Below are 14,946 nucleotides of genomic sequence, written 5' to 3'. Positions count from 1 at the left end.
CCTTGTTTTGCTTTACCTATTAAACTGTCTTTAACTCAACACATGAGTTTTCTCACTTTTTTCCGATTCTCTCCCCCATCCCAACATGGGCAGAGTGAGCAAGTGGCTGTGTCATGCTCAGCTGCCAGCTGGAGTTAATCCACAACAATTAAAATACTACTAGTAATGCACATGGCTATTCTGCTCTTTAATTAGATCTTAAGAGGTTTTTACCTCTTTTCTTAAACAACAATGTCCTAAATTTTTCTGGTTTTCAGCAAATAAATGAAGCCAGCCTTGCAGCACATGCACTTCTGCTGGCTGCAAGGAGTGTCTGGCACAGAACCGTGATACTTCCCTGGGATGCCTTTTGGATCATTGCTATGACTACCTGCTAACATTAAATTCTGAATATTTAAATTGTGAATGTACCATATATCCCAAAGACCTTTTTGAACATGAATTCTCACTGATGTTTCATGAAATTACTACTATAATTATTTCTGAAATTTTCACAATGACTAGAAAGATGGTTGTCTGTAGTTTAAAATGCTCTTTTAGAATAGTACTGTAAAAGAAACTAAAAAATAAAAGGTATTCTTCTTAAGACAGAATCTTCAATATGTCAATTCTATAGTCAGAGGGCTAGAGTTGGTTTTCCTCTCTATTTTGTGGTCTGACAACAGAGGTCATATAGTGCACCCTCTGTTGAAAAGAAATATAATTCTCTTCCACTTAATTTCTTCACTAACAAATGAATACAGATTTTTTTTTTCTTAACTTTTTTCACTTGCATCCAACTCAGTCTTTATGTAGTCAGTCTTTATGTAGTATGACAAATTTTAATATAATTGTACCTATTGCCTATTTCTCTACTTAAAATAAAAGAGATAAGAACCACAGAGATTTAACCTATTTATAACCCACTCTCATGCCATATTTTATGCAACCAAACTAAAGGGATTAGAGAAACAAACTTTCCCCCCAAGTAATCACACAGAAGCTGTTTAAGAATAGTTTGTTATTATATAAATGCAGTTTAAATGACATTCTAGAAAAATCCTTGGAGCACTTCTTATAGGCATTGCCTAATAGCAAAAGTGACTATGACATGCGCTGCTAAACTAAATAAAAAAATGTATTATCTAAAAGTCAGCACCAATAGTCATGAGTATTAGAGCAATTCTTTTCCAAAAGATTTGGTTTTGACAGATATTTCTACCATAAACTTCAGAAGAAGAAGAAAAAGCCTTCCTCAAACTATGTAAACCCTTATTCTGTATTAAAAGTCTGGCAACACTGTTTATTTGAAGTGAAAGATACTTTTAGGAATGTGGATTTTATTATTCCACACAATGTCTCAAATCACTTTCATTATGGATCTCTGTGGATATGTCTGAAACTGCAACAGCAATGTTTGCTGTCACACCACTGGAAAAAAATTAATAATAATAGTAAAAAAAAAATCCACTAAAATGCCTGCCAATTCTCTTGCTGTGTGTTTGCAGCTGACTAGCTAACTCAAGATATAATCCTGTGGCCATTTCAGAATCAAAGGGCATTCAGAACAAAGTAGTTGATGAAAAATCACTGGTGCACCTACTGGGTTCTGAGCTGCAATTCCACAAGGCATCGTTTCCATTGAAGATGTTGAACTACATTTCACCCATCTCAAGGAAGATAAGGTTGTTTTCTAAAGGTTTACTGTGTCTGCCTTAGCTTGTAATCACTTAATTTGGTTTTGCAAGTGGTGGAGAAATATAGAAAAATCAAGAGTTTTCATGTAAGGCATTAGATTTTGTTAATTCATATTAATAGCAAGAGACTGTTCAAAGGACTAATTTTTGCAGCAATGAATAAAAAAATTAGCAAGATATTCATTTTTTACACAAAAGTATTACTGCTGGTTACATATTAGTTATGTACATATTGTATATAAACACATACATGTACAAATCTTAATGTTGTCCAGAAACACTGCCGTAAAGTCAGCCTTGAAGGATCCCTCTACACTGGGCATGTGATCCTGTTCTTAACAGTCATGTACACCGTAATGAGAAATGTAGGGATGCAAGACACAGAGGTTTTGCACTGGAGTTGAAATCTGAAAGAACTGGTCAGCAGAATATATGCTGGTTTTAGATTAGAGCACTGTATTTCTGTAAATACAGTATGTTTAATCTTTAGGGGCACAAATCCACCCTGATGATGCTACCAACTTCTGTCTCCATCCAGATGGAAACAAGGATGAGAGCTAATTTTATTTCTGTTCAATTACAAAATTACTTATTAGCATTATTAATTCCACTACTCACCTTAAAATTAACCCCAAATCACCCACTTTACAAATACTTGGCTGAAGTGGAGCATTACCATGTTTACTCTGCAATTAGAGCACCCAACATGGGGAATAAATGCTGACCAGCCAGTGGAGTCTAAAGTCAGACTTATTTTATTAACGTAAGTGCAAACTGACATGTTATTTGAAAGCCATGGGAGGTAGTTAAAGCAACTACATTATCAATGAATCGGATGTTAAAATACCAGAAGATGAAGTTTAGTTGATAACAATTCAGTCTTCCTAAAATTATAAAAAATAGTGTAAATAATTTAAAATTAAAAACTAGAGTTTTTATGAATGTCTGTTGAGATTTAAGGTAGTCTCTATTTATGCCAAATACCTAAGAGATTATAGAAATAAAGGAATAGAGACTTCAGCCCTATGACTTTATTGATTAAAAATATCTTCACAATGCCTCTATCAGCCTAGATTAGATACATTGTAATGTTTAATTGAGTAGTTTTAGCAAATAACTTCTGGTTTGACTCAGAATAATCTGTTTTCCTTAGAAATTATTTCCATACCTTCGAATTTAAACTGAATAAACATATGGAAAAAATATTTCACATAATCAAAAATGGAAGCAGCATAACAAGAGTTGATCTTGTCATATGTGCATCTGCTGTATGTAAACCACTCCTCCGCTCAGAAAACATCAAACTTGTTGCGTCCTGATTAGTTTCTTAATGTACAAGGTCAGCAAAAAAGCTGTTCCAAGTTAGTTAATGAAAAGTGTCTTCTGTTCGCTGCAGACCATATCTCCGAGCCTCAGCTACATTTCAAGTATTCACACGAAAAAGTGTGGTATTAAAGAGGAAAAATCCACATTACAGTTGTAATTTATGGATTTTTTTTTTTTTTAAATCATAGACTAAATCAAATTAGAATACAGTTTACATGAGTATATCTATCAAATTTCCCTTCCTCTAAAATGCAATGTCTCCAGTTTGGATTGTCTGCCTACTAAGTATCTAAATCGATGCCGTTTTCATTTATTTGACAGGGTAAGACCAGCTGACACCACTAACTTCTGTTTTATTCCCACTACTTGACGGTCAACAACTCCGGGTGGCTTGGTTCTTGCTTGACTTTTTAAATTTTTATGGCTGGCTAGAACCCTGAAGATGCAGGTTTACAATGGGAAGATAACCCAGACAAATTATAGTTAGATGAGACAAAGCATAATTTCATGTTTAATTAATTCAACTAAAAAATTTGGCACGGTTCAACCATTATTCCACAGTCACTTACTTCAAAGTATCCTCCAGTTTGCGAATCTTCTTTTGAGCATCCACTCTCTCCTTTTTAAGGTCAATCCGGATGTCATGAATCTACCATTTGAAGGAAAAAAATACCATATTTTAGCTAAAACAAAGCCTGATTTAAAAAGCTGTTTTAAATTATAAAAACTATTTATTTTGCAGATTTCTTTTGCACTGATGTAAACAACCACCTATATATTTCTAAAGTTTCACACAATGCAAGAATAAGGATTATCAAGGAGGTGAAGTATGAGAATATAACCAAAGTTACTGTTCTTCTCAAAATGAATATTATTCTCTAGAATCAAGAAGTATCAGTAATTACATTAAAAGAAACTATTCTTTAGATAAATACAGGAAAGCATATAGAAATCTGCCTAAAACAATCCCATGTACCCTCTATGGTGCAGAGTTCCAACTTAGCAATTTGAGGATTCCCAAAGTGAACTGCTTTTTATCAATTCTTACAACAGTAAAACCACCAGCACGATGACAGTAAATAACATTACTTTAGAATAATGCAAACATTAACTACCTGAGAGTAGATAGTCCTAAGAAAAGTAAAGCCTTTCCTCAAAGTGATTTACTACTAATGAACTCCTGCCCCCGTGAAATCACAGCAGAGTGCTTGAATGATCATATAAAACTCCTCATCTTTCCATTTTGCATCCAGCCACTAAAAGTGCCATGTGGACACGGAGGGGTATGGCACTCCTGTACAAGTGTGCATCGAACCCCACACCACTCTCCAGACCAACGGGCAGTCTCTCAGAGTAAAGAAGATATTGCCAAACCTAGTAAAACACACATATTCAACAGCTGGCCCAAGAGTGGCTCTCCGGAATAATCTCTCCCTGTTCTTAGGCTGAATGTTTGGAAAACAAGCAGTAGATTATTTATAAAAAGCAGGTGTTTCCTCTGCTTGTAAAACCATCTAGCCTAACTGGTTCCTGATTCGGCAGATAAGCACATTTAATCAAACAGTGACATTTAGGGTTACTACCTATTATTTGTTTGATGTTTAAAGATCCTAGCAGGCAATGGCCACCGTAGACTAATGAAGATTATTAGATAATGGGTAGGTTCTTAAGTGAACAGATTGCACCAGAGACTTCATGAATCCTTTACTTGAAAGCAGGCTTGTTCTAGTGTTTTATGGGCCAATCTATGCTATTTCATGGATTTATATTCATGGATTGGTTACATGTATTTTTTCTCCTCCTTTCTCAAAGATTGGATTTTGAAAACACAATTACATCAAACTTTATGGACAGGCAAATGGCTGTAAAGTTATCTAGTAAAAATAACGGGTCTAATTTCTTGTTTACTGATAGTTACAACTTCAATATCTGTGCTTACTGGTGTAGAGTGAGTGCTGATGTGCTCTTAGCCTGTGCTAAGTAGCGTTCTCCCAAATGATCCTAGACCTCATTCAAGATCCCCACAGGACAGGCACCACTGCAGAAAGGTAATACGGATGCAATCCACTTTACACTATTGAACTGTATGATTCTGGACAGTAGAGTGAGCCATTTGATGGCATTTGGACTTGGTGACTGGCAACACTACCAGCCACATGTAGTCTGTACTTAGCTGCAGAGAGAGTGATGCATTGCAATAAACCAGTGTCCACTATACTTCCATAGCTAGAAGATACCCAAACTATGCTAATAAATTTTTGTTTTGACCTGCATTATTATTCAAATCCTAGGCTTTTCTTGAGGTCAACATTCATAAAAACCCTGACAACTAAAACAACAAATGTAGGCTAGAATTAGACCAAAACATACCTTAGAATGAAAAAGTATTTGACTTAAAGTCAGCAGAAGGCACTAACACAAACCAAAAACTCATTCATGCTGTAAATGCTATTACCAAGTGACAAGTAGCTATGATCACAATTCATTATTTTATGTTTTATGTTTGACACGTTTGGAAATGACACGTTTGAATAACACATCCTTTCAATTAAATAGGCATATACCGCACTCTTGCTAAACACTGCAGGAGTTGAACATAACCACTAAAACTGAAGTTGAATTTGAAACCTCTTGATGTTTAAAGTTTAAAAGAGTAGACAGTGCTTTAAGATGAAGTGGTTTTGATGAAAATTACGTTTTATAATTTAAGCTTCTGATGTAAAAACAATGCAAGCTGACAATATATAGAGAACACATTCAAATCTTGGAGAAGTAGGGAATAAAGATGTAATGGGAAAAAGGAGGTATGTAAGAACATATGAAGACTGACAACAGGTCAGGCTAAGTTCGACTAAGTTCATTATCCTTTCTCTTACAGCAGCTAACATCAGATGCCAACAAAAGAGGCGCATACAAAGGGGACAGGCCCACAGTGGTACTTTTTTGGTCATGCCCTCCCAGCCTGCATCATTTGGCAACAGGTTCCTAGAATCAGAGGTGGTATCTCTGTACTTAAATAGCTCTACTTTAAATCTTCCTTGACTTCGTCCAACTGTTTTCCAACCCACCCGAAATGCCAAAATGTACTTGTTTGGGATTTCAGAATTTAAACCTTCAGCTTCTGCATGAATCAGAACTGGAAATGTGCATAAGGTGGTATGTTTTCCTAAAAACATCACCTGCTTTTCATGTGCACGCTCCGAGTGAAGTTTGTCCTGTTGAAGCTTGTATTCTTGATCCTGCAAAGAGATGCATATTCTAAAGAAACAAATCACATTCTTTCATTTCAAAGCAATCATGAAACACACATACATTTGCTATTACAAAGAACAGTCCATAAAAGTTAAAAATCCATTTTATATCATCAGTAAAAAATTCTTTGACATACATAAAAACTGAACCAACAGCAAAAACATCCACACGTAACTAAACTATCTCTAAAGTCATGATTCATGTTTATAAAGAGAAACAGCAACTTGTTCTCCTGAGCTATTAAAATGCCATTCTGTACTGCATCAACTGAAATGAAAGACATAGGAGGAATAGTACATGCCAAAACTCAAACAGGATTGATACGTGATACAGATGTGGAACTCATTATCCTGAGATAGAAGGATTAAAATTTAAATGCCTATAGCAAGATGGAATATTGAACCCAACCGTTAAATAGCAACAAAAATAATAACAAGCTTGAAAAGTACCTAAACAGTGTTTACAGTTTAGTAAAAGAAATATTCATCATTCGTTGACATTGTTCTCTACAATCCACTGCTACACAGTTACACTGCTTTAACGGGAGAACGACAGCAGTCAAAGAGTTCCTGTGAAAATTCTGCTCTTCCCCACAAAGTGATCTCTTTTAGTCAGCCTTTTTAAAGATCAACCTTTAAGCATAAGGTGACACTATGAATATCCTTCACAGAAATACATGAAGATGTACGTTATACAGAAGTGCATTTTAGCTTGGTTATCTAAACACAAATCACGGGGAAAGGCTGGTCATTCTTGAGTAAGAAATTCAGGGCTCACCCTCAGCTGTTGCTGCCTTTGATCTTCTGAATCTTGTAACTGTTGTTTTAAGAGAGACACACTATGCTGTAATTCCTCAATCACGCCCGATGCCTGTAGGGATTTAACAGAAACAGGAATTTGTGTTGCATTCCTCATTAGTCCTGCAGATACATCTTTTGCGGTTTTTAAATTATTCCCCAGAGGTGCCTGAAAATTGGAAAAAATTGTCAACTTGGGAAAAAAGTATTACAACTTACAACTCCAGATACATCACTTCTGTCCTTCTGATCAACTTAGAAATGCAAACAAAACCACAGAAAATGGCTAATAATAAAAAGATCCCTGGCACTTACAAGTGAAAAAAAAACCCACCTTGTAAATAAAATGGAGTAAAGTATCATCAGAGCTCCCAGAATTCCAGTAAATAAATGTAAAATACCCCATTTGTCATATGGCTCTAAGGATTAGCAGATGGTATTTAAAACATGAGCCTTTTCTACCATTACTTACCTTGAAACGTTATTAGATATATACTTCATACTGTAGGTAGGAATTGGTAGGGATCAACCTGATAGATGTTTTTACAGAAACGAACTGGAATTATTACATTTTGGGTGAAATGTATGCTTACAGAATTTAAAAATAATTTCTTAAACAAGTATTTAACATAATGTCCCATTTTAAGAGGCCTGCAAGACAGTTTATTTCTGGAAAAAATATTTTCCTCTCACTGAAGAAGCCTTATAAAAACATTAAATCTTTACAGGCACTGAAGACTTCTGGTATCCAGAATTTTGATAGAAGCACAAACAAAATCAGCATATGAATTGTACCGTATCGGAACCAGACATGGAAATACCCCCTGTATGTACACATACACACCACACCAGTCAACTTCAGACGATTTTTCAGTCAAATGTGGGAATGAAAAAATAAATAATATATTTTTTTCGTGTTTAAATCACTTTTTAAAAAACTTACACACATTAATAACTTGGGGACTGAACAGTTCCTTGGATTTATTTACAAGCATTACATTTATATTGAGCAGACCACTTATAATAGGCATTAAAGCATTGTTTATTTTTTATGAGGTAGCATACCTTAGCTGCAGAGAGAGCATGTTCCTGATTTATAATATCATATTTACTTTGTAGTTGCTGAATGTTCTGCTCATGTTCCTGTATAATATGGTTCTTGTCTTTCTGAAGCGAGCTGTGCCTACAAGCAGTAAGCAAAGAGAACATGGAAATTGCTTTCATATTTTGGCATCTTACCTGCTCAGTATCAATTGTACAGAGGATGCAAGTCTGCCTGTACCACGTGCTCACTCTAACAGAATGAAATGCTTACAAACAACGGAAGGAGAACATACTCCTTACAATGGTCACTTGGGTCAGTTCCAAAATTAATTTTACATCCATTAATACATTTTTGTGACAGTTTTCTAATGCAAATTAACATTCACTGAGTTCTTGAAATAAACTGAATAATGCTTGCTTTCAGAAGTTCCATATTTTTCAATGCTAAAACCAGAACCCGTTATTTAATTACCTTGCTTTCACCTCCTGGAGTTCAGACCATAGCTTCTGGTAACGTTGTTCTGCACCACTCTTCTCTTGTAATAATTTTTGACGTTGTAAATAACTATTTTCAACCTCAACAGTCAACTGCTGGACACGAGCCTCCAGTTTTTTGACCGTTTGGTTCTAAAAGAATAGGTCATTGTTGAGAAAACACCAGAATAAATTAGGGTATGCCCCTGTTGTTATTCAGTAGCCTAGAGCAACAGGGTTCTTTGGTGGTCCAGAGACACCAGAGCTAAACAGCAAAGCTGTCATCAATCATAACAGTAAATTCTACGTTGTATATAAAAAATGAAATAAATCTTCAAATACCGATGTCTGTTCCCCCTCCCCCGCAAAGTAACATGTCTTCTCCCCTAAGCAAAGCAATATGCACAACGGAGTTCTAAACTACAAGTCTTTCGAAACAGGAGAGACAACAGATATTCCTATGAAAAACTTTAATGAATGAGAACGCACACAAAGCCTTTTTAGACTTTCTGTTAAAAAAGAAAGTGTCTTATCACTTCCAATATGTACAACCTGCATGTGGGAAGGACCATCTGAGGGGAAAAACTGTATTTATAAAAGGATTTTCTTGATCATTATGGTGATGAGCAGCTATAAGAGTCATCTACAAAACATATTAAACTGTATAGCATCCAGGGAAAGCTGTAGCTCTTTCATGCTAAAGTATTATTCTGAGTACTTTCACAGACATAAATATGTATCAAATTGCTAAACTGAAACAAGCAGTGCACTTAGGCTGCTGAAGAATTATAGATTTTAACCAACTGCCTTTTAAGGCCACACTTTGGCAAAACCACATCCAAGGATGTAAACTAGACACAGTAATATCTGCTACGGATTTGGAGGATAGAAGAATGTCCTCATACAAACGCTACATCAACAGCACGAATGCTACCTAGTTGTGGTTCAGAACAATTAGCAATTATCAACTAAATAATTCACCAATGGTCTTGTAAGGTAAATATATCATCTCCACTTTATTACTGGCAAACAGAGGCGCTCAGAGGATAGCGTCGTGCAGAGGACTACAGCAAATCCATAGCGGGACTGAGAGCGCATTCCGCAAGGCTCTGTGGTCTACCTTTCCCTAATCCACTTCTCCACATCATTTGCTTAATTACAGTGATTTTCTTTCAATAAATTACAAGTCTATCCAAAGTTGTACCTTTTTTCCAGAACTTCATCTCCTAATACAAACAATTTTTAAAAAGAGCAGAATGAGAACAGAATGAGACTGCTCTAATGCTTCCTATTCTTCCCTAAATGTACGTTAATGTGCACGGAAATGAGAGAACAACCCCTCGGGAGGCTAGAAGCAAAAACTAAGACATAGCTGTCCTTCCAGGATGTACATATCTTAATTATTTTTATAGTCACAAAAGGTCTGAAAATGAGGGAAGCGTAACAGTTTTCACCCTCTGTTAGAGTAAAATAAAACCCCAAACATCTGCCCTCTCAAGTCAAGTGCCCCAGCTGCCACAGGATTGTTAAATGAGCTGGAAGCTCACACAGCCAGGATGGTCACCTCAACTTTGGCAACTGGCTTCAGAGATCTCATGAATGTAGTACAGCAAACTGTGCAGAACAGGGGTTTTTTGGTTTGATTTGTTTGTTTATTGAAGATTTTGGGTGTTTTGTCTGGGGCGGGGGTGTTCTTGTTGGTTTTATTAAAAACAAAAGTCATACCCAAAATATTATAATTCCCCCTAGCTCCCCAGCCCTCAAGGAAGTGAATACCATGCTTAGGGGTTCTGTGGTATTAGTTACATTGTTCAGCTAATTTCACTTGCTAACAGCAATGGCATTCTTGACAACGTGAACCTCTGAGCAAGGAAACTCTGAAATACCACCAAAGAAAAAAAAAAAAACCACACAAAAATCAGGAGAGAGAAAGAAAGAGAGAGAAAAAAAGAAAACTAATTTCCAGTGACAGTCTAGTCTTTCATCTTAAGCCCTGCCTTGAACCCTACCTTGTTTAATTATTAAATCAGAAGCTGCTCAGCAAGATCTGTCTGGTGTTGATGGTTCTTAAATTCAATCTTGCTGACAGACTGTGTCCATTTTTCCTCTGTATTTACTGTTACCTATGACATGAGCTGAATGCTAATTTTTATATTCAACATTCACTAATAAAGGAATAAATTTTGTCTGACATTGTCTTTTCACTCATTCAATTTTCTTCATACCTCATCCTGATAAAAAAATACAGGATGCTTTCTTGAGGGTAACGTTAATTTTTTGCTTTTTACATCATTTATGTAGCAGACAAAATACAGATTACACCTGCTTACATGTCTTATTATTCTAGGAAAGAAATGCAATAAATTAAAATACAGTAATTATTTTTAAAATCCCTCTTTTTTTTTTGACCTTTAATCTAACAGAAGCATTTGATCATTCAACAGGGAGGTGGGTAAGAAAGTCACATATAACTATGAAAATAGATGTACCATATAAAACCTTTTTCATAGTCTATAAACCTACAGCGGCAAAACTTCTGCTAACTTGAATTAAAAACAGTAAAAAAAGCTAGAAACAGTCCTTCAATACAAATACTATCTGTGCAATATTCCTTGAAGAGCTGTACTTGGATGAATTTTATCCAGGGGTGGAAATCCTTGGCTGGACTGGCAGCCAGACCACTGACTGCTCTCTCCCAGGAGAGCACAACTGCACTGCACTACCAATAATATTTCTCAGCTCAACAGTACTCTCATACATTTTTGCACAAACACATGGAATTTGAACACTGCAAGAGATGCTTGCCATTGTGACATCTTTACAAAAAAAACTTACAGTTGACTTTATCTGTTCCAAATAATCTTCCTCCATTTTGCTAAGATGAGCACTGGTGTCCTCCAGCAGTTTCTGCATCTTTTCTCTGTGCTCCTGCCAAATATTACATTTCTCCTTCTCCATCTCAGCCACAGCATTGTGAAGCTGTATCACAAAAACATTAGCAAATAATAAACGCCAGTTTTATATGCCATTTAAAAGTATTATTATAGTATACAAACAGAATAAGGAACAAGGACAGGCCACATTTCTGTCCTCTATAAATACCTAGATCACCAACTCACTAAACAGCTCGACTATGACTCTATAAAGCAGTAAGATAGAAGTCACTTAAAAATGTATAGAGGCATAACTTCAGAAGAATACTGGAATACAGAATACTAAAACACATACATATTTTTGCCATTCTCTGCTATTCTATTTGTTTACATATTTAAAGTGAACACCACTGACTTTTGCACAAATTTCTACTACAGAAACACTAATACTCTTTCCAGATACTCACACTCCCAGTCTATGCCTCTCAGCTGGTAAGATGGAGAGCCTTGACTATCTACTTGTCTAACAAAAGGATTATTTGTGTCATTACTAACCCTTGATTTATATTCTAAACACCACTGGCCTCCCTTTCGAGTTAAGCAGTCTCAAAGCTAAATTAGTAAGAATAGTGTCATGTCAAATTAGCATACAAAGCTTTGCGTGGTGTATTGTTTGTATAACAGCTATTATGTGTTTCTCCCGTTTCTACCAAATCCATTTCACGGCTGAAGGAGAAAGCTGCAATATACAACCTAAAAGCAGCATTCTAAACACACTGCTAAAATCAGGTTAATTTGCACAAGTATAGATTTCTTCCTCTCCAAGATAGAGGCTAGCAAAATCATGGAGGTGTCTGTCAATCTGAACCATTATTGAACAGACTTCAACAGTGTGCACTGACTTAACACAACATTTTTCATCCAAAAGATAAGGCTGTTAACAAACTATTCTCATAACTATCCTTCTGTATACTGTGGTGTTGAGGAAATTTGCTGAATTTGAGATCCTTTTAAAAATCATTTGGGAAAATAAGTAATCTCCAGGTGCATAACATATTAATAAATTCAAAAAGTCTGGGAATGTCTCTACCTCCTGTACAACAAACTACAGTAATACTTGTATTATTGGCAGCAAGATCTAACCAAAGGAATAAATAGACAGAAGTAGTAGTATATGAAGTTATGAACATACTGCACTCAACTTTTCCCATATTTCCATCATGCTTCCCGCTATCCACGTTTTTCCATAAGATACATGCTCCGATTTCACTTCTATAATTTCACTGAGTTAATACTAGCATTTTAATTTGCCTACTTGCTTGCACACTGGCACCACTGATGGCAGTTACAGCTGTAGGAACAGCACTTGCTAGGAAACTGCCAAAATGGGGGTGACCTCAGGCTGAAAATAAAGTTTCTCTAAAACAAAACAAAAAGCCACCCAACACTGAAGCCCCAACATCCTACACACAATGGACAAGATTTATGATAGATCTCTTACAAGACAAAAATTCAAACCAATGTGACTTCCAGATGCAGGGCTGTGAAAAAATGAAGTTAAACAGCATACATCATCTAGACAGGGAGGTGGGTTTGCCTTTTACACGACCCTCCTGAGAGGGGTAAGCAAGGCAAATGCTGACAATCCACACAAAGGTGGAGCTGTCCTGCAATAAACATGCTTTTCTCTCTGCTTTGCTGCTGTCTTGAGTCTGACAACAAATAAAAACGCATCAAGAAATTCATGACCCTTCGCTAAAACAGCAGTTCAAAGGAATCGCCGTGGCAGCAGGTAGCAGCAGGTTTACCAAGATTAAAATTCCATGTCAGGTCAAGCAGAAGTAAACACTTCCCTAACACATCCAGAGGCTGGCAAGAGGGCCAGATGAGCCCCAGGAGCAGTGACCAGCGGGCGTGGGTGCGGAAGCAGCAGCACCCACAAGAGTCTTGCAAGAATACTCCAGAAAAATTCAAAGTCAGCATAAGAAAACAGGACCGCAAGTAACACATTCCAAGTACTGTTTTATGAGTGACAACATGTATTATCCCAGGCATACACTGCAGGAAGCTTTCAAAGAAAGCAAGTACTAGGCATTACCCTTTTCTCCCACTCGTTGTTCAGAGAATCATTGCTTTGCTCACACATCCTCTTCAACTCCGCAATCTGCTTCTCTTTCACTTCTCTCACCACTTGTGACTCCCGAACAAGGGTCTCAACTGTCAAAAAATGGGAACATAGACAAGCATTCAAGAGATACCGTGGGGATTTCTCAGTCTTAGCGACAGATGCAACCAGAATACACCAGTTTTCCAACTGACCTGGCTTTCTGATGGTTTTTGGCATTTAAAAATACTTAATGCATGATTTCTTTAAAATTTAGCACTTGGATTCTGAGTCTCTAAAAGGTGTTTTCTCTCCTCTATTTACAAAATATTTCCTAGTGATTTTTCCTTACTGAAGCAGTAAATATACATCAAAATTCTGTAACCTAAAGAAGTCAGGTTAAAAATGACTGTTTTCATGTGCATCCTTAGGAGAAAAAGTTCTTGTATCTCTTGGGCATTCAACCTGCACAAGGATATTAAGTTGCGAGCAACTGCATCAAGAATTCAGTCTGACATATTTTGTGGAAAAGAAAGCAGGTACATATTCACTTTTTAAAAGTGACTGATGATCACTACCCACCCAGAGTGTTGGTGACCTGAACACAAAACGTTACAGCTGGGCACAGCCACCACCAGCAGCACCAGATCCCTTGCTGGTCAATTTACTCGGCCAAGGAGCAGGAAACACTATACATGGAATTCTCCCGCTTTTTGTACATAGCTTACCAAATTTGTGTATTATTTTACATTGTGGTTTAGTCCATAGTGTAAATGGACTCCAAGGAATTATTAAAAAAAACCCTACCATTCAAAAAACTGCTGACAAGCCACACTCAGGCCAAGTTTTGTACTTGTGACATATTCAAGACTACTACTCATGTTTGAAATGTCTTGCTGCAAGAGTCCTAAATAAATAATACATTGTTGTTTGTTTAAAATTTACTGAATGTATAAACAAATTAACTGGGGGCCAGAGATTCCAAAAAGTTTGAAATAAGTGGTCAAAATATTTTTGTATCAAAAGAAACTTCTTTTTGGTGACACTTCTAAAACTTGTAAGTATTAAATATAACAAGATGATACTGTCTCTTGGAAAATTTGGTTTGGAAATTGGACAACAAAGACAACTGCACAAGCCTCAGAATCTGAAGGAAAAAATTAGGTCAAGACCTGCAAATGAAGAGGAAAGAGACATCTGCACCTAAAAGTAAGCCCAGAGCCACAAGAAGGATGTGACACAATACCACCACGCAGAAAACAACCAGCCTTAAAAAAAAAAAAAAAATCACCTTTTTTCTCCAGTTTTCTAATTGTATCCTCAGCTTCATTTTGTTTGGTTTTGTAGAAGGACTTCAATACCTCTATTTCATCATTCTTTCTGTCCAAAATCTGTAGGGA

General features: G+C 36.4%; 1 protein-coding gene across 1 annotated transcript in view; it reads right to left on the bottom strand.

Annotated features, from left to right (window-relative positions):
- Window positions 1-14,946, bottom strand: part of CEP112 (centrosomal protein 112kDa) — a gene marked incomplete at its 3' end in the record, with an annotated part of 144,788 nt that overhangs the window by 96,547 nt on the left and 33,295 nt on the right. The window contains exons 9-16 of the mRNA XM_010149287.1: window positions 14,838-14,937; window positions 13,541-13,659; window positions 11,405-11,548; window positions 8,568-8,722; window positions 8,126-8,234; window positions 7,032-7,124; window positions 6,182-6,241; window positions 3,572-3,651 (exon numbers count right to left, since the gene is read on the bottom strand). Of these exons, the coding sequence (XP_010147589.1) occupies window positions 3,572-3,651; window positions 6,182-6,241; window positions 7,032-7,124; window positions 8,126-8,234; window positions 8,568-8,722; window positions 11,405-11,548; window positions 13,541-13,659; window positions 14,838-14,937 (860 nt within the window). The remainder of the gene's footprint in view (window positions 1-3,571; window positions 3,652-6,181; window positions 6,242-7,031; window positions 7,125-8,125; window positions 8,235-8,567; window positions 8,723-11,404; window positions 11,549-13,540; window positions 13,660-14,837; window positions 14,938-14,946) is intronic.

Source organism: Eurypyga helias, unplaced genomic scaffold (assembly GCF_000690775.1).
Source record: "Eurypyga helias isolate BGI_N326 unplaced genomic scaffold, ASM69077v1 scaffold8523, whole genome shotgun sequence".
In the NCBI taxonomy this organism is placed as follows: Eukaryota; Metazoa; Chordata; class Aves; order Eurypygiformes; family Eurypygidae; genus Eurypyga; species Eurypyga helias.
Note: the sequence above shows the minus strand (reverse complement) of the source record. Positions and strands in the feature narration are given on the sequence as shown.